The sequence below is a fragment of the Vicugna pacos genome, chromosome 20, assembly GCF_048564905.1.
Source record: "Vicugna pacos chromosome 20, VicPac4, whole genome shotgun sequence".
NCBI classification, from domain to species: domain Eukaryota; kingdom Metazoa; phylum Chordata; class Mammalia; order Artiodactyla; family Camelidae; genus Vicugna; species Vicugna pacos.
The window spans coordinates 30,754,392-30,777,652 of NC_133006.1; the positions used below are offsets into that span (position 1 = coordinate 30,754,392).

The 23,261-nt window shown below is 42.4% G+C and overlaps 1 protein-coding gene across 4 annotated transcripts in view; it reads left to right on the plus strand.

Annotated features, from left to right (window-relative positions):
• Positions 1–23,261, plus strand: part of MBOAT1 (membrane bound glycerophospholipid O-acyltransferase 1) — a 186,722-nt gene that overhangs the window by 103,338 nt on the left and 60,123 nt on the right. For 2 of the 4 annotated variants that reach the window (XM_072945599.1, XM_072945598.1), the window contains exon 3: positions 7,832–7,915. Coding sequence is in view for 1 of the 4 variants with exons in the window: in XM_072945597.1 (XP_072801698.1) it covers positions 9,600–9,695 (96 nt within the window). In the remaining 3 variants the exon portion in view is untranslated. Of the gene's footprint in view, positions 1–7,831; positions 7,916–9,341; positions 9,696–23,261 lie in introns of those variants that run through there. The other 2 variants (XR_012062322.1, XM_072945597.1) reach the window with 1 other exon arrangement.

Here is a 23,261-nt window from a genome sequence, read left to right on the forward strand (position 1 = left end):
AGGTGAGGCCTGTTGGGGGAGGAAGGGGAATCTGTTGAGTGACTACTTAGCACCAGGGACTTTATCTGATGTGACCCCAGTCTCTCTAGGAAGAGTCATTATATCCATTTTACAGATAAGGAAATAGACTCAGATTCCCAAGTGCATCCAGTTCTGTCTGAACTTGTGGCCTCCCTCTTCCTTCTTTATTTGATGCTACATCTCACAAGGCAAGTCTCCAAGAACACTAGATTTTGGACTTCCTGCTGTTTCTTACAAATCAGTATCATTTTGCTTGTGCTTGGTTGTCTCCCTCCTTCCACCTTTCCCAAATATTTTTTTAAAAATCTGAGTTAAATAGAGCCTGCAATTGAAACTATTTTTTAAGATACCCACCTCCCCCCAACCCTTTGGTGAACACTTGCAATTATGAAATCAGAATTTCTCCTTGAATACTTCCCAAGAGTCTTTTTCCATTTAGAGGAGTACTTGCTGATTAATTGATAGTAGGCACTCAATGAAGATTTTTAGAATTTAATTGAAGGATTCCCAGGGAGCTAGCACACTTGATAAACCTTACAACCACAGGAATTTTAATTTTATCGTTGCTTTCACTTGAGAATATAGTTTACTTTTTATTTTTTTGTTCCTGTCTATTTTTTACTCAAGTATAGTTCATTTACAATTTTATATTCATTTCAGTGTACAGCATAGTGATTCAGTGTTTTTACGGATGATACTCCATTAAAAGTTATTACAAGATAATGGCTATAATTTCCTGTGCTATACAATATATCTTTGTTGCTTATCTATTATATACATAGTAGTTTGTACCTCTTAATCCCATATCCCTAATTTGCCCCTCCCTGCTTCCCTCTTCCCATTGGTAACCACTAGTTTGTTACCCAGTTTTGTTTCTCACACACTTACACAGAAACTTCAGCCTGGGAAGACTGGGTTCCTAGGGGTCACAGTAGGGGGAAAATCTAAAATTTTCACAGCTGGCAGGAGAATTCCTTTCAGGGAGAAAATTCATAATAGAGTTGATAAAATAGTTGTCTTTATGTAGGAAAATAATAAGCCCATTTATAGGCAGGATTTTAAAGAGCTTGGCAAATAAAGAGATAGTTCAATTATTTTACATTAAAAATGAGGGAATTCCAATAAACCATCACATATGTGGTCAAAAGATCTTCGAATGGGTGTCAAGACCACTCAATGTGAAAAGGACAGTCTAAGATTGCGCTGAGAAGCTGGAAATCCATATGCAAGAAACTGAAGTTGGGCCTCTATCTCCCGCCATATCCAAAAATTAACTCAAAATGGATTAAAGACATAAACATAAGACCAAAAACTGGAAAACTAGAAGAAAACATAAAGGAAAAACTTCATGACATTGGACATGGCAGTGATTTTTTTAGATATAACAAAAAAGCACAGGCAACAAAAGTGAAAAGAGAGAAATGAAACTACATCAAACTTTAACACTTTTGTGCATCAAAGGATACGATCAATAGAGTGAAAAGACAACCAATGGAATGGAAGAAAAAATTTGCAAATCGTGTATCTGATATATCCAGAATATATAAAGAACTCCTACATTTCAACTACAAATAATCAGATAACCTGACCAAAAAAAGAATAAAGGAATTGAACAGATGTTTCTTTAAAGATGATGTAAAATGGCCAAGAAATAAATGAAAAAGTGCTCCACATTACTATTAGAGAAATGAAAATCAAAACTACAATGAGATATTACTCATGAGGATGGCTACTACTGAATAAAAACAAAACAGAAAATAACAAGTGTTGGTGAGGATGTAGAGAAATTGGAAGTCTTGTACACTGTTGGTGGGACTGTAAATGACACAACTTCTATGGAAAACAGTTCCTCAAAAAATTAAAAATAGAACTACCATGTAGTAACCTATAATGAAAAAGGATATGAAAACGGATATATGTATGTATATGTGTGACTGAAACATGCTGTGCACCAGAAATTGACACATTGTAACTGACTATACTTCAATTTAAAAAAAATGGAACTACTATATGTTTCAGCAATCCCGCATCTGGGTGTATATCCAAAAGATTGAAGGTAGGGTCTCAAAGAAATTGCACACCCATTTTGATAGCAGCACTATTCACCATAGCAAAGAGGTGAAAAGAGCCTGTGTCCATCAACAGATAAATGGCTAAACAAAATGTGGTCTGTACATATAGTGGAATATTGTTCAGCCTTAAAAAGAAAGCAAATCCTGTCACATGTTGCAACCTGGATGAAACTTGAAGACATTATGCTTCATGAAATAAGCCAGTAACCAAAAGAAAAATATTGGATGATTCCACTTACATGAGGTAGCTAAAAGTAGTCAAGTTCATAGAAGTGGAAAGTAGAATGGTGGTTACCAGGGGCTGGGGGGAGGGGACAAAGGGAGCTGTTGTTTAAAGAGTACAGACACTCCTCTGCTCAAATCCCTGCTGTGGCTCCCCACTGAAATCAGAGGAATAGTTACTCTGCTCAAATCCCTGCAGTGGCTCCCCACTGAAATCAGAGGAATAGTCAAAAGTCCCAAATGGCCTGGGACTGGCCCCCCAGACCTCGCTGGCCCATCTCCTTCCCCTCTCCCCTCAATCACTGCGCTCCAGCCTTCCTAGCAGCCCGATGTTTCTCCACCCTGCCAGGCCTGCTCCTGTCTTTGGATCTTTGCACTAGACAGTTCCTCTTTCTGGAATGTTCTTTGCCCAGAAATCTGCTCGGTTAATTCCTTAGCTGCTTTCAAGTCTCTGTTTAAATGTCATCTCCTCGGTGAGGACTCCTCTGTCCGCCCTATAAAACACTGTGACATGTGAGCCCTGCCCCCACTCACCCTTCACCCCGCTGCACTTTTCTTTTATTCAGTTCACTCATCATGTTCTGGCGTGTTAGTATTATTTTTTATGTTTTTTGGTTACATCTTCCCCTGTGAGAGTTATGGGAAGGGTTAAGGGAGGGATTTTTGTCTGTTTGGGGTTGATGTGTATCCCAAGCACCTAGAATAGTGCTTTATAAACAACAGTTCCTCAATAAACATTTGCTGAATGTTGACTCAGTCCTCACAAGCAAAAGCACTGTTTTCCCCAGTGAATCCAGACATGCTAATTCTGGAGGATGCATTAGGAACAACAACAACAAAATGTCCTGTGATCAACGAAGCTTAATGTCCCACTCTTGGAGGTTGACAACATGAGAACCTGCTAGTCTGTTTTTGAGATACTGTTAAATCATTGGCTAATAATGATTGAAAAATGTTTGGAAGTGGGTGAAAGTTGCAGAAATGGCACAATAGGCGTGTAGGAAAAGGGCGAAAGGAATAGGGACAAATACCTACTTTAGTCCTGTAAATAACAGACTTCCCTGTACACTCAGCATTTGGGGCTTGCAGCCCAATGTGCTGACACCGAAGGCCACGCAGGCTCTGAACAACAAGCCAGATGATGAGGATTTAAGTGAGAAGTCATGGGTACCATCGGCGGCATTGATTTCCAGGAAGCCACCGACCCCTTCATTCTAAAGCATTGTTGCTCTTGTCACTGTTATCATTGGACCTAGGAATCAGGCAGAAGAACAAAGAGTGAAGAAATAAGGTAAAAGTAGGAGCTGAGGGAGAGTCCAAGGGGTCTCCGAGAGGAATATGAGGTGTAGGATTAAAAGATTAACGCAGTGGGGCTTCCTGAAGCCTAAGATGCCCTGGTCTCAGCAGCAGCACCCACGGTCCGGCTGGGATAGGGATGGAGAAAGTGCCACAAGCACCTCAGGGCACCCACGGCCTCCAGGGTTGTTCTTTTTTTTTTTTTTTTCCTGCAGCCAGTGAATCCTAGCAGCATTCGTGATAGGTTTTTGCCCATCTCTCTGTCCTCAGACAATATGTTCAATCAAAACTTTATTAGTCATTGGATGCTTTTTTGGCAAAAGTAACTATTTGGAGCACAGCCAAAGAAGCAGGAAGTTCAGAGAAAAACAAAACAAAACAAAACCCTCTGAATTCCCAAGATAGATAGCATGGCGTTTACTTCAAACTCAAGCACAGCCGGCCCTCCGTCTAGTTACTACACACAGTTCGTGAACAGCACTATGTTTCCATACACACTTGGTTGAATCTGCAGGTGTGGAGCTCGCGCATAGGAGGACTGACTGTAAGACTTGTGTTTCCATGGATTTTGGAATCGGCGGCAGGTCCTGGAACCAGTTCTCCTCGGATATGTGGGGACCACTGTACTTCAATTCTCCAAGAACTCCTTGGGCACTTAGCCAAAGCCTAGTAATTCTATAGAGTTCGCCAACTCTTAGAAGAACCAAAATAGCCATCAAGGTAGCAACAACTGAAATATGAGAGGAGACTGAAAAACTAGAAAGTAGACCCAATAATTGAAACAAGTTTACCTATTTGGGCATAGTTCAGTGCAGGGACAAACTCTTGACAAGTCAGCGGACTCCAAAACGTCACTGTATTTCTTGATGCATCAGTAAAAATTGTTGTGATCACTAACTCTATTTAAGTATGCAGGGACACGTGCGATCCATTGGAGATATAGCTTCTCGAAACACTAAAGTTAAAAATAAAATGTTAGTTTGTAGAGGGTAAGCTTCAGTTGAGCAGAGGTAATTAATTTTTTTTGAACAATTACTTTGTGACAGGTTATTTCACATATAATCATTCCCTCAGTCATACCAGCCACAAGAGATCATAACTCTTATTCCCATGTTATAGAGGAAGCTGAGACTTGAAGAAGATAATTGATTTGCCCAAAGTCACAAAACCAGTAAAAAAGGCAGTCCTGGTTTTCTGATCCAGTTCTGTTTTGCTCTAAAGGCTGGATTCTTTAGACTCTCATTACCTGTTTCTCTTCTGTGTTTTAGGCTCCAATCCTGACCACTCAGAAATTGTACAAAATTGTATTTATAAATATTGTTCTCTGTGTTTTTAGTTGTTGGAATTTTGTTAGCAGGCTTTATTTATTTATTTATTGAAGTAAAGTCAGTTTACAGTATGACAATTTCTGGTGTACAGCATGTTTCCGTCATACATAAACATGCATGTATTCATTTTCATACTCTATTTCATTATAGGTTACTATGAGATATTGAATATAGTTCCCTGTGCTGTACAGTAGAAACTTGTTGTTTATCTATTTTATATATAAGTAGTTAGTATCTGCAAGTTTTGAACTCCTATTTTATCCCGTCCCACCCCTTTATCCCCTGGTAACCATAAGTTTCTTTTCTATGTCTGTGAGTCTCATTCTGTTTCATAAATAAGTTTATTTGTGTCTTTTTTTAAGATTCCACATATAAGCGATATCATATGGTATTTTTCTTTCTCTTTCTAGCTTGCTTCACTTAGAATGATGATCTCCAGCTCCATCCATATTGCAAATGGCATTATTTTATTCTTTTTTGTGGCTGAGTAGTATTCCATCATATAAATATACCATAATTTCTTTATCCAATCATCTGTCGATGGACATTTAGGTTGTTTCCATGTCTTGGCTATGATAAATAGTGAGCAGGCTTTATTTCTGCATTCAGTTATCAGGGACTAACTTCTGCTTTGAATTTCTCATAACTGGTTTCTTTCAGAGGTTGGTGTATTATTTTGGATTCTTTTGTCTTTAGACATATCAGCATCTCCCTCATATAAATAGGTTAGTGTGCTGAGAGGAATTGTGTTGATTTATCTTGAATGACTAAATGATAGTATTCATGGGAGAAAATGCTACATTTTCAGCAATAATAGATAAATTTGGTAGGTGCTTAGTTATATTAATTTCTTAATTTTCTGAACACGTGCAAATATAAAAACAATGTTTAACTGTGATCTCAACTCAGAAAATATGTTAGGCAGGTAGGCGGCAACAGATGCTTCAAGCAAACACAGAATGATGGAGCTAAAATGTATAGAAGTGGAGACTTGATGGCAAAATCTAAATTCCTTATGGTTTTGTGTGGATGATGCTTAAAGAAACTGCTTAAATAAAAATCCAGAATGATATCCATCGTGGGTCAGTTTAGACCATTCTCTGGATCAGATTTCAAATGTTAAGCATGGCGTTTAATACCCTATGCAGGCAACAATTTCTGCTGTTTTCCTGAAGGTGGACTCCTAGTATAATAAAAAGATTTCTGTGTAATAAAAAGAACAATAGAATAGCCAAGTTTGAATCTTAACTTCTGCTGTTTACTAGCTGGATAAGCTAGCTGCAAATTGCCAGAAACTGAGGATTCTCATGAATAAAAATGAAGATGATGATGACATAATAATAAAAATGATAATAACACCTGCCCTTTCAACCTCTTAAGGTTGCTGGGAAGATCAAAGGGGACAATATAAGAGAATATATTCTGTAAATATACAACACCATTATGCAAATATGTGTTATTGTTAGCATAGTAATTTATTTTTATATGGGTTATGTCATTGTAGATGTTTTTAATTAGTTTTTTAAATATATATTTTTATTGAGGTATAGTCTTTTTACAATGTTGTGTCAATTTCTGGTGTACAAACATACAAAGAAGAGCTCATACCGATCCTTTTCAAACTCTTCCAAAAGACTGAAGAAGAGGGAAAATTCCCAAACTCAGAATTAGTTTTTATTGGTGATTATTTCTGGTTGAATCATTAGAATGTATCCTCTGGAAGGGTTATACCTTTGTAAATTTTGACGGTGACTTTCATTGAGTTTTGCTGTTTGAGCATCTTTGGCTGGTTCTGGATTGGCACGAGACTGGTGTTGAATTTTTTCCAGACAATAGTCTCCTGCTGCCCCCCTGAAACATGCCAGCATCTTTTCCAGGTCTTTTTGTCTGGCCTTTAATTTTGGACCAGTCATCAGAACCAGCACTGCAGCTTCTGGATGACTTCACATTCTGAGCATAGCTTCATAAAAACTTGAGCTTGATAGCAAACCTCATTCTACTGCAGGGAGAAAACAGGTGAGATGTGGGGGGAGGCCTGTAGCATCAACCCTGCCACCTCATTTTGGAATAGTAAGTACAATTCCTGTCCACAGAAATGACGGGCGAGTGGGTGTGTGAGTTGGCCTCTTGCTGGAGAGAGAAATGCTTTGATTCAGAGGAGGCAATGTGGCATGGTGCCCGAGAGCCCAGGCTTTGGAATCAGGCAGGCATGTTTTATTTAACCTCCCCAAACAACCAAGATACTTAAACTCTCTAAACTCCAGTTCCCTCATCTGTAAAATAGAGATTATAATAACTACCACATGAGTTATTGTCCCTGGTAAATGAGAAAACTTTTGTAAAGTTATCTCAAACATGTAATAATGATCATTATTTTACAATTGACAGAGGATGGAAACCAAGTTAAAAGGGAAGGAAAAGAGGATGATGGGTCTGTGGTGCAGCTCTTATATATCTTAGAATCCTGTCTCATCCTCCAGAAGCCAGTTTAACTAGCCTATGGTGTAACTGATCCCTCCTCTTGATATTGCATCATCCAATAGTTCTTTGAGCATTAATTGCACTATAGTATCAGTAGAACAGAATTATTAAGATTTAAGTTCTGTGAGGTTTCATTTTGAAGATCTAAGCATAGTTCCCGCATCTTTAAGGGAAACTTTTAGACTAGATTATAATCTGTGTTTTGTTGAGCAGAAGGAAATCTGTAGAGGGTTCATCTTCTGTTTTTCAACCTACGCCAATGTGAAGACTATTTTTTGAAGTCTGAAGAGCATAGCTTTGTGGAAAATTATGAGTGGTCTGTGTGTTTGCTTTATAAATACTACCCAAACTGGCCTACTTTTCTTTTCTGGCAGTTCACATTTAAATGTTGATTTTTTTTTTTTTTAACAGTGCTTTCCAGCCCCGTCTGCCCTCAAGACACCTCACTTAAGCTGTCATCTTGCTCATGATTAAAGGAACATCACTTCAATTCTGGTCAGTTTCAGGACTATGTGATATTAAATGAGCCTGTCTAGCCTAATTGATCCTCAAGCATATGCGAGTGTGTGTGTGTGTGTGTGTGTGTGTGTGTGTGTGTGTGTGTGTGTGTGTGTGTGTGTGTGTATTAAAGCAGAGGTTGTCATCTGGTGGTGGTAGCCTCCTGTAAAGTCTCCATGGGGACAGGGAGTGGTGGTAGGGACAATTTTTTGCTCCTCAACAGGCAACATGAGCTGAGAAACTCTGGCCTGGCCATTTAAAGTTCAGTGCAGTTTTCTGGTTGATGAAACTCTTCCAAGAAGGCCAGGGTGAGGCCTAGCCTTGGAGGGAAAGTTGTTATCAGTGTCTGACAGGCCTTCGGTTGGACTTGAAGCTGGAGGCATTATTGCTAACAATGTTTAGTTCTGCCCCAAAGTTACTGCCCCCGTTTGGTTGGATTCTCCATCCACTAATCGTTGGCTCCCTGGCTCAGTAACAGCTCCCAGGTCAACTGCTGATGCAAAGCTTTGGGCTTGAAGCCTGGAGATTCACACCAACTCACTTTTGTTTTTTTCCCCCTACCTATCCGATTCCAATACTGCTTTCCTGAAAGTCTTCTTCACCAGTGAGCTTACAGCAATTCCCGGAAAGGATCAAGACTTTCATGATTCTCAAAACCTATTAATTAGCTGAAAAAGTTTTCCAAGTGCCAGTGATACACTTGGGCGTCTGAGGACAAAGAAGTGAACGGGCCAGGTACCGCTTTTTAGAACTCAAAGAACTGATCAGAATACACACAATATAACAGTAGCACTTTTTCTTACAGGGGTGAAATACTTCTCAATCCGAAGGGAGGAGCCCATCAGAGATCAGAAGCTAGCAGTCCTAGTGTACGCTGTGACCCAGACCACGTCAGATCAGGGTGTCGGAAGCTAGGTCTTGCCCACAGGAATGCAAGCGAAGAGAGGAGGCTGGGCGCTGGGGCGCTGGCTAGCAGCGCCGGGGTCTCCCTGGGCTTCCAGCCACCGGCAGAGTAACCCTCTGCAGCAAGGACTGTAAGGGAGAAAGCTTGAAAGGAAAGCGCAGTAAATCTTAGTCCGCGCGGGGGGTGCAGAGACTGCAGCGAAACCAAAACAGGGTGGGGCCGGGGTGCTCCCGAGTGCAAGGCGCCCTCCTGGGTGGCCGGGGTGGAAGTCATTTGGTGTGGCGGGGAGAGAGGTCGGGGAGCTCTGGAGAAGGAAGAGGAGCTTCCCCGCGCCCGGGGGCTGCGCGCCACCAGGCGCAGGGCTGGGCGGCGGCGCCCGCTGGCGTCGCTTTCCCTCTCGGGTCGGCCCGGGTTTAGGCCGGGCAGGGCGGGCCGGGTGGCGCTCGGGGGCCGGGCTCGGAGTCCCCACTTTTCCGCCCTCCCCTCTCCTCCCGGGCGGTCCCGGGCGGCCGGGCCAATGAGCGGCGAGAGGAGGGGAGCGGGAAGCAGAGCGCGCTGGGCCGCGGCCCTCCTACCGCGCCCGTGGCCGCAGCGCCAACGCCAAGTTTGCGCCCGCAGTTTGCGCTTGTTCGCGTCCCCCGGCTCGCGGCTGGGTCCCCGCGAGCTAGGCGGCCGCGCGCCCCTCGGGACAGCCACCCAGGCGCAGTCTCGGGCGGGAGGACGCCGAGCAGGGTGGCGCGGGCTGGGGCCGGGGCAGCCGCCTCCCGAAGATGCAGGATGGCAGCAGAACAGCCGTCCAGCCTCTCCTACCGCACCACGGGCTCCACCTGTCTGCACCCGCTCAGCGAGCTCCTGGGCATCCCGCTGGACCAGGTAACTGCGGGCGGGCAGGCCGCCGCTGGGGCGTGAGCGCAGGACCCTTCCCCGAGTCGGTGCGGGCGTGGAGCCTGGGGAGAGTATCTGCCTCCGTCCCTGCCCCCATAGCAGATTTCTCAGCTTCAAACTAGACAGGTGGATTTTTTTTTTGAGTTGACTTTTTCTCCTGTAAGTGTGAAAAAATTGGTACACCCCTCACATCAGGCTCGAATAAACTTTTTTTGTTTGTTTGCTTGAAGTTTTGGGTTGCCTCGTTTCCTGTAACCATGTTCTGAAGCATTCTGATAAATGAATCAAATGTGTCTTTCATCAGTGGCCTCTAGTCTTTATTATTTTTATTTTAGATGACCCTACATAGAAACTAAGGCTGATTAACCTATAAGCAATAGCCTATGCCTTTTGCATGGGAGACCCAGGTTTTAGACTTCAGCAGTGAGGCTTGTGAAATCAGGGTAACAGTTATTTTGTACCATGTATGATATCCATCGGCAAGGGACAAGGGACACAGGGTGCTTTGGTTTTTTGTGATATTCCGAAGACCTTAGTATATTCAGTCCGTCTGTCCTTGAGGGTCCAGGATCCCTGTGGGACAGGTTAGTGGGGGAAGAGCTGTTGAAGTTGTTTGGACTGTCCAGGAACTGTCTGCTACCATTAAAACTAAAGATAGAAACAAAGAACAATAATTCCAGGTAAGAAATCTTCCTGAGGGTTTGAGGCTGTCTTAACTCATTTTCTTGTCTCTTTAGGTGCTGCAGGCTAGGTCTGCCCTGTATTTAGTAGTGAGTCAATAAATACACAGTTGACTCTTGAGTAACATGGGTTTGAGCTGCATGGGTCCACTTATATGTGGATATTTTTCAATAAAGAAGGTGTGGTATCTTTATGCAATGGAATACTACTCAGCCATAAAAAATAATAAAATAATGCCATTTGCAGCAACATGGATGGATCTGGAGATCATCATTCTAAGTGAAGTAAGCCAGAAAAAGAAAGAAAAAAATACCATAGATATCAATTTTATGTGGAATATATATAAAAAAGACACAAATGAATGTATTTACAAAGCAGAAAGAGACTCACAGACAGAAAACAAACTTATGATGACCAGGGGGGATGTGTGTGGGAAGGGATAAATTGGGAGTTTGAGATTTGCAGACACCAACTACTATGTATAATATAGATAAACAGTAAGTTTTTACTGTAGAGCACAGGGAACTATATTCAATACCTTGTAGTAACATATAATGAAAAAGAATATGAAAAGGAATACATGTATATGCATGACTGAAACATTATGCTGTACATCAGAAATTGATACAACATTGCAAACCGACTATACTTCAATAAAAAAATGGAAAAGAAAAAAATGGTAAATACTACAATCCTGTACCATCCGTAGTTGGCTAAGTCCGCAGATTCAGAGGAATGGCAGATACGAAGGGCTGAGTGTTAATTACAGGCAGATTAACCCCCATGTTGTTTGAGAGTCAGCTGTGCTGGGTTAAGTGGGATTGGGTGAAACATGTGGGGGAGGACCTCCTGTACTCCTGACTTTTTTTCATGCTGAGTTTTCACCCAGTTTACTTCCTCTGCTTCTCCCTAGTGGTCTTTTTCAAAATTCTTCTCTCCTTCAAACACGCACATATCTGCTGCTCTTTCCACTCACATTCCTTCAGCAACGAGGAAGTGAGACCTGGACGTGTGCCTTATCCCAGGTGCTGTTTACCGAGCCACCCTTCTACCTGGTTCCCTCTGCAGATCTGATTCCGAACTCCACCTGATCTGATTGTTGCCTTCTCATCAGCTGTAAAATCCAGAAGGTCAGGAAATTGGGAGAGGTGTCGGATGCTAACTCCTGCTCTTGCAGTGAGGACGTAGTGGCTGCCACGGACCTAAGCCAAGGCAGAAATAATAGAAAATTCTTTAGCCCTGAAATGAAATATGACTCAATAGCCGAATTTCCTTCAGGGGAGTTTACCTTGTCCTTACTCCTCCCCTCCATCACGATTTATTTTAATTGTGTTTTCTGTTTTCAGCAGTGCCACACAGCTAGAGAGAGGAATCCAGGGAAGTTTTCTTGTATGGAAAGAGACAGATAAATGGACCCTGGAGATTTATGACTGAGAGGTGCTAGTATGATGGTATTAAGCTCTTTATAACTGCATCTACCCCCACCCCCAATCTGGATTTCTGTTTTAATTTATTAAAAAAAAAAAAAAACACAGAAACCTGTGGGATGTTTAAGCCTGGGAAGGAGGAATGGCTCAGGTGAACTGAAGGAAAAATGTGGACAATGGGCCAGGAAGGAGCACCTGTGATCTCTTCGATCTTAGAACAGCCCCCCTGCCCCCCAGCACAGTCAACTGCATGTGACTTTTGGTGGAAGAAGCACTTGAAAGAGCAATGCCCCAGCTAGCTTATTTTAGGCCGCGGGAGCATCCCAAACCATAAATAATGTGGTTTGAGGCTCAGCTGTGGCATGAGAGTTTGGAAGCTTGATGTGTTTTTCTCCCTCACACTTTCAAGGGCTTTTAAAGGTCTTAGATGTTAGACTGACTTGGGGGTGATTCCTGCTCTGCCAGAAATCTTCCTTTGTGACCGCTGGCTGGATTCTACCATCCTGGAGCTTTAGGGTCCCCACATGTCAAATGGGAGATGTCAGTAAGACGTACCTTTTGGAGTTGAGACATTTTATGTGGATATAAAATGCCCTCCATCAAGAAGGTCCTTGAATCAGACAGGGTCCTGGCAGGAAGCAATTCAACTCAATGGGCTGCAATGAAGAAACTTTAAAGAACTGCTTAGAGGAGGTGTGGGTGGCATCAAGGGAACTGACAAAGGATGTTCAGATACTAAGAACTGGACGCTGGAGGCGACCAGGGAGGGTGTCCTGTTGCCAGGATGCAGGGGGGAGGCAGAGAGAGGACCTCAGCCCTTCTGCTCCCCGTCCCCCAGCCTTTCCATCTCTTGCAGTGGCCCTCAGTGGGTGGCTGGCCTGGGGCACCTGGGTGATGTAAGGGCTCCTCCTGGGGCACAAAATGGGAAAGAGAATGGTGGAGGCAGCTCTGGTGAACAGTCCTAGGATAAGAGCACAGTCCTTGAACTATGTTTGCTCCTGGCCCATTAAGGAGTGACTTTTTATTGGCCTGCGATATACTAAAAATAAAACATCCCTCAAGTTACCCAAATAGCTCTTCTTATGCCACTTAAAGGTATTGAGTCCTTTCCCTAATGTGTTAACATTTTACATGTGTATCTGTAATTTCTGAATTGACTGCATTTCTGAGAATGTCTTTGGGCTTCTGGGTCTCCCCGTGTCAAGTAGTTTATTATCTGCAAAAACTGAAATATCTGCTGAGCTGTTCTACTGTGTGAGTGAAGAACTCTTTAATTATTTTTCATCTGATTCCTCCAGTTATCTGTTGTCTTAGCTCCTGGCGGGGAGCCTGTGAACAGTGGTTTTAGTTTCCAGGGACTTTAACTAGCCTGGCCTCCTCCTGAAGATGTTAAATGCAAAATCATTTTATTTAATTAGAGGGCAGCAATTCAGATCCAGAGTACAGGACATGGATGATGACTTAGGGGCCTCCACACGTGCTTCCCAGATGAGTTTGTTGAAAACTGCGTTTCTAAACAATGAGTCCCTTTCTGTGGAGCAGATGTGGAGCTCAGGCAAGGAATGGAGGATGACTTAAGTTTTGCTTTATTTTTTCTTTAAATCATCTTCTTACACCCTCTTTTCTTTGCTTTCATTGTGGGCAATGAAATTTAACCTTCAAAGTTTGTAAAGTTAACGCAGCTGCCAGGATGGATGCGATAATGCTGACATTATTAATTTGTGTTGTACACAGTCATATCCTGGGACCTGTGCCGGATGGGAAATTCCTGGCTTTAAGGAATTTACAATTTGGGGAACCTTGAGTGCCAAGGCTATTTTTACCAACCAGCATCCTCCAAATTTGTGTGTTTGCATAAAGTATCAATTTGGTATTAAACTAGGATTCTTGGTCTGGATTTCAATTTTTCCCCCCAATTTAGCATCAGCAGAAAAAAAAAAAAGGAGCAAAGGAAAAATAGATCAGGACATAAAGATTCAGGAAATGATTTTTCAGATTAAAGCAGCTAAAGCTTTGGGTTTATTCGGGTAAGCTTATGTTACAGTTTAAAAGGCTAAATGAAGGAAGACCAGCTCTAAAGACCCGGCCTCTTGACTAATGGTGATACCAGCTGTGGGTTTTGATGATTCCACCAGGGCCTCTGACCACAAAGTGTCTTTACCTGCCTGAAGCTTTCAGTCACCTGGTTAGTTCCCCTGCCGGTTCGTGGAAAGCCTAACCTCCAGTTCTCTTCTTATCTAAGTCTTGCCCTTAGTTAATAACTGAGCTCACATTCCACAGTCATTATTAAATCAATTAAATATTTATTCACATCACTAGCAGTGCCGGGTACCTGGTCAGGTTGTAGAAATAGAAGGCTAAAAAAAATCAAGGGAGAGTTTATACACCATACAAGCATATAAATGCTGTATACTCACAGACCTGTGTAGATGCTAATAGAGGTCTGTAGATGGTACCCTAGTGGCACAGAGATGGGAAAACCACAGGGCACCTTGGACTCCTGTATAATTTACTGTTTACCTTTGAAAAGGTTTGCATTTACACTTGATGCGTAGTAAATGTTACCTTATTTTGTTAAGTATTCTGCTGGGTTTATATGCTGAGTTTCCAACTAATTTAAAGTCTCCTTGAGGTCCAGGTTTTCTCTCTCCTTGTGTTCCAAGCATGTAGTAGGTGCTTAAGAAATATTTATCATTGGTAATAGTATACGCCAACGTTAATGATGTACATTACCAAACTTTAATATATAGAATCTTATTGTTGGTTTTTTTTTGGAGGGGGCAGGGGGAGGTAATTAGGTTTGTTTGTTTGTTTGTTTATTTATTTATATGGAGGTCCTGGGGATTGAACCCAGGACCTTGTGCATGCTAAACATGTACTCTATAAAGAATCTTGTTTTTAAAGTGGATAGTAGATGGGCCTTTTGAGGGAAAGAGTTCTCCACTGAACACCCCCCCCCTCTGTTGGTGCTGCCTCCAGGCTGTACCCTTGGGTTTTTGACTTGAACAATCCGCTTGTCACACTAGGACTTTCCAGCTCAGGATGCACATGGCAGGCCACAGAATGTCCTTCCTGCAGGGAGCCTTATTTATTTTTTTTTCGCGTCAATCATTCCTGCAAGGCAAGCCCTCCTCTTCCCACTTAATTTTCCTTTCATTGTCTGATATTGAAAATCATTGGCTTATGGGAGGAAGATGATTTGGTTAGAGCACAAACAACAAATACTGAGTTTCTGCTGTGTTCCAGGAATTCCCGGGACTGTGCCAGGCTGTGATGATTCAAACATGAATTAAAAAGGGCCTATCCTCGAAAAACTCCTTGTTGGGTGGGGCGGAGACAGAGCAATCCCCGAGTGTTGCGCGTATGCAGTGCCTGGATGAGCGGCCTCAGCCTTGAAACTTGTTAGAAATGTACATACATTCTCTGCCAGGCGCCCCCTCTGCTCCTCTGGGGTGGACCCAGCCGTGGGTGATTTAATGAGCCCCCCAAGTGGTGCTGGGACACCCCCAAATTTGAGAACCACTGCTGTATACAGATAACTAGAATACGAATTAATTAAGTGTGGAGGAGGGGGGTGAGGAATGGTTGTTAGAGAGCTTCTCACAGGTGGGGAGGAACACGAATTGGGTCTTGAAGGTCAAAGAAGAATTTGTCAGGCAAAGTGGGTAGAAAGAACTGCACGTACAGAGGTGGGGAGGTGTGAAATTGTGCACTTCGTTCAAGGAACTGTGTCGCTGGAGTGGCTGGTGGGGCTGCACTTGCGAAGACCGGCAGACCCTAGGTTGGGGAAGCAGGCAGGGGCCACATCACCAGGAAGCTGGAAGACTGACAAGTTGTTTGCACCTCATCCTGTAGACCAGGGGCGGCGGACTCTCTGTGGAGGGCCAGACAGTAAACACTTTCGGCTTTGTGGCCGTTTGGTCTTTGCCACAACTATTCAGCTTTGTTGTTGTAGCCTGAGAGCAGCCACAGACAATATGTGCATCACTGGGCATGGCTGTGTTCTCCCGGAACTTTATTTATGGACACTGAAGTTTGAATTCTATGTAATTTAGACGTGTTGTGAAATTTTCTTCTTTTGACTTTTTTTTCTCCAACCTTTTAAAACTGTGAAAACATAGTTAGCGTGCAGACCACACAAAACAGGCAAGGGCTGGAATTGGCCCGAGGGCTGGAGTTTGCAGACCCCTGCTCTGCACTAATTTTCCTCAAATTTGGTAGATGGGCCGTCGTCAGAATCTATTGCCAAGTATGCTTTTTGGATCCGGCCCAGACCTAGTGAATCCGAATGCGTATCAGGGTGAAGGGGCTCCCCAGGTGATTCTTGTGCCCACTGAAGTTTAGACACGCTGACCATCAAAGGGAAGGCATTGCAGGGTTTGAGCTGTGAAAGGGTGGTTTTGTGAAGTGAGGCAGGAGGTCATGGCTGAAGGGTGCAGGGATGGGGGCGGAGCAGGGGTTTTGAGGATGAGTGGATGTTTAGAGTAGTCTTTATGGGCGAGCAGAGAAAGAGCTGAATGGGGACAGTTTCATGATGCTGAGTGTAAACAGCCCACTGAAAATCACCAATTTTAGAATTTGTGCCAATATGTCATTTTTCTCTTTCAGCAACTCCTTCGAGGAGCAAAAGGAAAACAGACAGTTGGGCGTTTGCAGGGAAGGATTTTGGAACCTTAAGAAGTAAGGGTGTTGAAAGATGCTGACAAGTATTGGGGGTGATGAAAGTGAAAAGGGAAACATCTAGAGATTGAAGGGATGTTGAGGAGCAGATGCAGGGGAAGTGAGAGAGGCGGGGGCCGGGATATTCGAGTGGAAGATTCCTAGTGAAGCTTCCCTGGGCGATGATGAAAGTCAGGGTGGTGACATGGGGGTAGGGTGAAAGTTGATTCGCTTTAGCAAGGCGAGAGACTGGGTGGTTTGGTGGATTGTCCACCTAAACACTGAAGCTGCCCACGTGACTGGGGATGAGAGGTGGAGAAAAGGACTGTGCGGAACCTAAGCTCTCTAGGAACATGGAGACTGATGGATTCTGACAGCCTGGGGAAGGTATGACCAGCTCCACCATCCAGGACTCTGCCAGCTGCTCTGCAGGGCACAACTCATTCAAAGTTAGGAGTCTGAGTGAAGTCGAGAGGGAGGTACTTCTTGGCTGAAAGGATGGTGCCTCTCCCAAAGGGCTTTGGAAGAGCTCTCCTAGCCTGTTATAAAAGGAGGCAGCAGCTGAGGCTGAGGAGGGGCGGTCAGCCTGCTGTGTTCTTTGAGTGCCCACCATCCCCTTTTCCCTCCAGCCTACTCCATCCTAGGGGTCCGGTGCACACTGAGCACTAATTAAACACTATTAAGTAAATACAATACCAAACAAAATGCATTCAAATGCTTTCTAAAAAAAATCAGTTTTTAAAATTAATTAATTAATATTTTTTATTAACATATAGTTGATTTACAATATCGTGTTGGTTTCTGGTGTACAGCAGACTTCTACAACTACAGCAGATTCGGTTACATATACATATTCTTTTTCAGATTCATTTCCGTTATAGGTTGTTAAAAGATACTGAATATCTCTGCTATACAGTAGGTGCTCGTTGCTTATCTATTTTATGCATAGTAATGGTATCCGTTAATCCCATACTCCTAATTTACTCCTCCCTGCTTCCCTTCCCGGTTGGTAACCATGAGTTGGTTTTCTTTGTCTGCGAGTCTATTTCTGTTTTGTAAATAAGTTTATTTATATTACTTTTTAGTTTCCACATATTAAGCAGTATCATATGATGTTTGTCTTCCTGACTGACTTCACTTACTGTGATCATCTCTGGGTCCATCCCTGTTGCTGCCAATGGCAATATTTCATTCTTTTTTTCCACATGTGGCCTCTTAACCTTATGTCTCAGATATTCATTGGTCTTTCTGCCCTGCCTGACTCTGAGAGGCTCCTTTCTGTAGTTACTTACTGAGCACTGGATGCCAAATATTGGGCTGGAGGGGGATATAGATATTAATTAGGGTCTATGCCTTCTAGGAGACAGATCTATACGCACTTGTTAAATTATTTTATTCTGTGAAAGCTCTTGTAAATAAATGTGCTGAATGCTGGAGAAAATGTGTGCACATGGGCCTCAGCTGCCCTGGGCCTGTCTTGGGGAAGGTGGTGGTGGGCAGGGGGTAGCACTTCCTGGGAGCTGCTGCTTTTGACGGAGAAGGGGAAAGTGCAGGGGTGGGGCCAGGTGGGACAGGCAGATCATTCCAGACAGAGGAAGCTGTTGGAGCAAAGGTCCTGAGACTGGAGAAAAGATGGAAAGGTGAACTTTCTTGGTGGGCGTGACTGATGATGAATCGTAGTCATCTTGCTGCTTCTTAGCATGAAGTTAAGAACTAAATAAATGTTGGTTCCATTGGAGTGGAATTTTATTTACATGCTTATATTAGAATGAATGACTAAATCATGGTAAAATTAGGAGCCAGTTCTTTTTACCAACCGGTTAGGCCTGTTTATTATTTGGAACCTGCATTTCAGATCGAATAGGCCTAGTTTCTGATTTGAAAGTTGATGAATGGCCCAGTTGATGGGAGTTAAAAGTTAATCTTACGTTGTTTAAATATAAAATTCTCCAGTTCCGTTTGCATTATGTGGCGTTGATAGGTGCGTCGCTTAGATGCGATTATCAATGTGGATATTAATGTCATTTTGGGGGCCCAGTTGTCTCCGGTTTGTGTGGACAACATGTAGAAATTTCCTTTAGCAGTCTAAAATCAAGTCGCATGTATGTGAAGTGCCACATACCCGGGCACTCCCAACTGTTTTCAAAGCATGCACTCCAAATTATATTTATCAAGAAAAATTTCATGAAAAGATTATCTATCTAAGGAGACACAATCTGGAGTATCTTTTGTCACAGCAACTTGTAAAAAGAACTCAGTATGTGTAATTTAATAACAGTGTTTGGCTGTGTGCTTTTCAGAAGCTTTCTATTTCAAGTCAGTCAACCCTTCCAGTAAACAAGGGGAAGAGAAGACTTGCTGCAGTCTTATTAATGAGAATTTCTAGCAGTTTTGCCAGGATAGCACAAGGATAGAGAGTGGCCCCTGGGAAAAGTAACTTCAGGTAGTTTATACTGGTTAAAAATATGCTTTATGAAAAGACCGCTGTCCCTTAGGGCTTAAGAAACGTGACCATCTGGCACAAGATGAACTCATTAACCCATTTGTAAGGTGTTTTTTAGTTATCCAGAGAAAATAGGCACTTGGTGAATCATTTACCGACTTCCTTGTAATAGTAGGGCTCTGCTCATAACTTTGCTATCAGTGGTTAATCGTCTTTGAAGTATGGTTTTGAAGGTCCACCCCAGCATTAACAGGGCTCTAAGTGTCACGTTAAGATTTTGGGGCGGGGGGGGGTGCAGGTGGCGCTGGGGATTTCCTAAGCCATCCTATTACTGTAAATATTCCATTCTTAGGTTTGTTTACCCAAACAGCACCACAGAGCTTGGGTTCTAGTCTCATTTGAAAAAAAGAGCAGGGGTACATTTGAAAAGTTTTGTTCCGGAGGTTCTAAGTTCTTATTTCAAGCAAGTAATCAGAACGAAAAATACTGTGGTTTGTTTCCCTAACCCCCCACCCGCCTCACTTTTGTCTCAGTCATCATTCTGTGGCTCTCATTTGGAACAAGCTCAGCAGAGGTATACAGCAAAAGGTTGCTGAGGCCTAGAGGAAGTTGCTAAATTCAAAAGTCATTTGGTGAAATTTCATGAAGTGGTTTAACTGTGAGCGTCACTGGTCTTTCTTCCAAGCAGTCCCACCCCCGCATTATTTTTTGCGCTGTCTTTAAAAAAGAAATTTGTTTATTTATTTACCTTTAAATTACTGTTACTTCACTGTTTATTAATCTTTTAATTGCTTTTTATTTTTTGCTTTTTTGGTTTTTATTTTATATAAATACAGTTTAAAAAATTAGTTTTCTGCTGAGGTAGCTTATGTACTTGGTATCAAAATCACAAGGCGGAAAAAGGGATATAGTGAAAAGTCAGTCCCTGTGGTGTCCCCTCCCTTCTGTTTGCAGCTGCCCAGGTCCCCTCCCCCCTGGCAGCTGGTGGCATCCTTTCAGATGGGCTGTGTGTCCACACGCACAGAATCTTTTTGTCTTTTCTGACACGAAGGATAGTGTACGGTTCTTCCACTTCTCGTCTGTAAAAAGAAACTTAACACTGTCTCTCAGGGATTGATTCATATCTGTGTATTCAGAGCTCTCGTGACGTTGACTTCCTTTCTGCCTTCTCTGAAAGTTCTGTTTCTGTGGCTTCCAGGAACGGCCTTGGCCTTTAGCTAAGACTGAAAGATGCGCTGGTGTCGGTGGATGAGACGAGAGGGAGAGCACGAGGGCCACTTACAGTGGGACGTTTCGGGGCATGAGCACTGTGCTCGGGGCGGAGGGCAGAAGGTGGGGCTTGCCTCCAGTTTCCCCTCTGAGGGAGAGAGGTACATTCTGGACTTAGGCACGAGGTCATTAACGATGCCCCGCCCCTTGTGCCTCAGGGATGAAAATGGTTCTGTCTCTAATCAGCCTGGTGCCAGCGGCACGGCTCCAGAATTCCTGGTGCCTCCCTCTGGTGGAAACGATGCTCTTTATGACCAGTTCAGCTCTAAGACTCTGTGATTCCAAGATCTTCAACAGTAGCAAGGAAGGCTGGGGTTTGGATGGTAAAGGAGCACTTCTTGAGGGTAAAGCCCACAACCCGAGGCTTTTTCGTTTTCTCTTTTGCTTTTCAGTGGATGTACCTGTACGTTTGACTTTCCTATTTCTCCCAGTGAAGCGCGCGCAGCATTTCCACGCATGTTGGCTGGAGTGTATCAGCTCTCCGGCTCTGGAATCTTTTTTCGCCTCATCTTCTTACTAGAGTAAGGTCAGAATGCCTTAGGAATTCGCGTGCTTTACTCTGGAAATAAGATCATGCAAAAAAGCGCTTCTGTTTCTTGTTTACTAGGGATGTTGAGCTGGCTTTCCTCATTTCTCTGTTCCCAAAGGTAATTGCCCGTTCATCTCCAAACATTAAAGTGTTAACTCGCCTGCAGGTTATTTAACAAAATGGAAGCAAATCAACATGTCTATGAAACTACATTCACAGAGCCATTTCCTGCACTTTGCGGAGGGAAGGACAAAAAGATTTTTTTAACATTTTGCACGTGTAGGGCCTGGGAGTGGAGTTTATCAAAAGGGTATAGTGGAAGACGATTTTGTAGTCTCAACCTTATCGAGTTAACATTTACCTCAGTTTTATAGTTAGCTTGACGAAGTTGCAAAGCTTCAGTTGACATGTGTTTATCTTTCTACTGAGGTATTCAGTGTCTTTATGTATATGTCTATCTTTATCTGATGGCCAGTTTTGTTATCTTAGTTTAAAAGAAGGACAAAAAGGCTTATAAACTAAAAATAATCGTTTCATCAACATACAAGGTGAGGCCCAATTTTACCGTAGGAACCAGTAATGAATTATGACTGTGCTTCTTCTTAGTGAGTCCAAACTGCAGAGACAGTTTGAAGGAAGGCTGTTCAACGATTTAGAAATTGGCCACTTACATGTGTTTGAAAGAACTGGAAAACCATCTCGTATGTGCTTGGCAACCCACAAATAAATACTTACTAGAGTTGCATGTGTCGAGACGTGGTTCTCTGTTGTAAAGTTTCTAGATGATACGGAGAAGTTAGAAAAGAGCAGGAAATATGGTTGTAAGAACTGGACTGAAGGTTGCTAAACAAAAAGAGATGAACTTGACTAAAAGAGTTGACCAAAGATGGTGAAAGCCACAGACTGTGGCGTGGCCATCAATGGGGACCATGAAATGCTGGCTAGGTGACCATAGGAGGGCGTGCCACTGATGTGTCTTATTTCCTGAAGAAGGCCTTGAACTTGATGGCTTCAGAGACCTCCTCTGTCTTGTCGTTGTGTAATTACTCCTCTTTAGCTCAAATGAATATGTTAAAGTTCTCACCAGTATTTCAGGAAGTGACTTCCGTGTCATTTAAGGTTTGCCTTTTGCTTCATAATAATGGATCATATTCTATGGAAATTAAAAATAAAACTTATTTGGGAATACTTTTAAATTTACAGAAAAGTTTTAATGATAGTACAGAGAGTTTTTATATATGTCTCCCCCAGTGTTCCTCAAAACTAAAACATCAACATTGATATATAAGTATTAAATAAATTCCAGACTTTTTTGAATTTCACCAACTTTCCCATTCATGTCCTCTTTCTGATCTAGGATTCTGTACCTTAGAATTCACCCATTTCCAATTCAGTGTTTTTCAGTATGTTCACGAGATTATGTAACTATTGTCGCAGTCTAATTTTGGAACATTTTTTGTCCCGCCTGAAAGAAGCCCTGTGTCATTAGCAGGTCCCACCTCCTCCCAAGTTCTACCTCTCCACACCTGTCACCCCCCAGCCTCTGGCAGCCACTAATTTGCTTTCTGTCTATAAATTGGCCTATTCTGGACATTTTGTATAAATGCAATCATATAATATATGTCTTTGTGATTGCTTTCTTTAATTTTCAAGGGTCTTTGGTGATTTTTGATTGGATGCTCATTCTCTGCTGTACTTTATCTGGGAGAATATTAAGACCTGATCAAAGCACAATCTTTTTGAGAGAAATAGGATTTCCATCTGCCAGGGTACCTGGGAGCACTCCCAATTTAGGGGTACCAAAATTGTGTTTCTTATTTTGGATTTTTTTTTTGAGGGGGTGGCCATATAGAGCATGTGAACTTAGGCCTCCAAACTCAGAAAACATCATCAATAAAACCAAATAACTGATTGAAAAATGAGCAGATGTTCATGTCCCTGTGAACATAAATGTCCTGTTCTAAAACAAAGGAGTTACATGTATAAGATGTACACTGTGGGGAATATAGTCAATAACTATGTAATATTGTTGTATGGTGACATATGGTCACTATATTCAGTATGGTGATCATTCTGAAATGTATAGAAACATCAAATTATTATGGTGTAAATGGAGCTAATATAGTGTTATAAGTCAATTATAGTTCAAGAGCAAACAATCTCATAGGAAAAAAGATCAGATTTGTTGTTACCAGAGGCAAGGGTGGAGGGAGAGGGAACTGGATGAAGGTAGTAAAGGTACAAACTTCCAGTAGCAAGATAAATAAATACTAAGAATATAACATACAACAGGATAAATACAATTAGCACTGCTATATGGTTTATATGAAAGTTGTTAAGTGAGTAAATCCTGAGAGTTCTCATCACAAGGAAAACATTGTTTTCTGGTCCTTTAATTTGTATTTACATGAGATGATGGACAGTCACTAAAGTTACTGTGATCATTGTTTCATGACGTATGCAAGTCATGTCATTACGCAGTACATCTTAAACTGATGCCGTGCTGTATGTCAGTTACATCTCAATAAAACTGGAAGGAAAAAAAA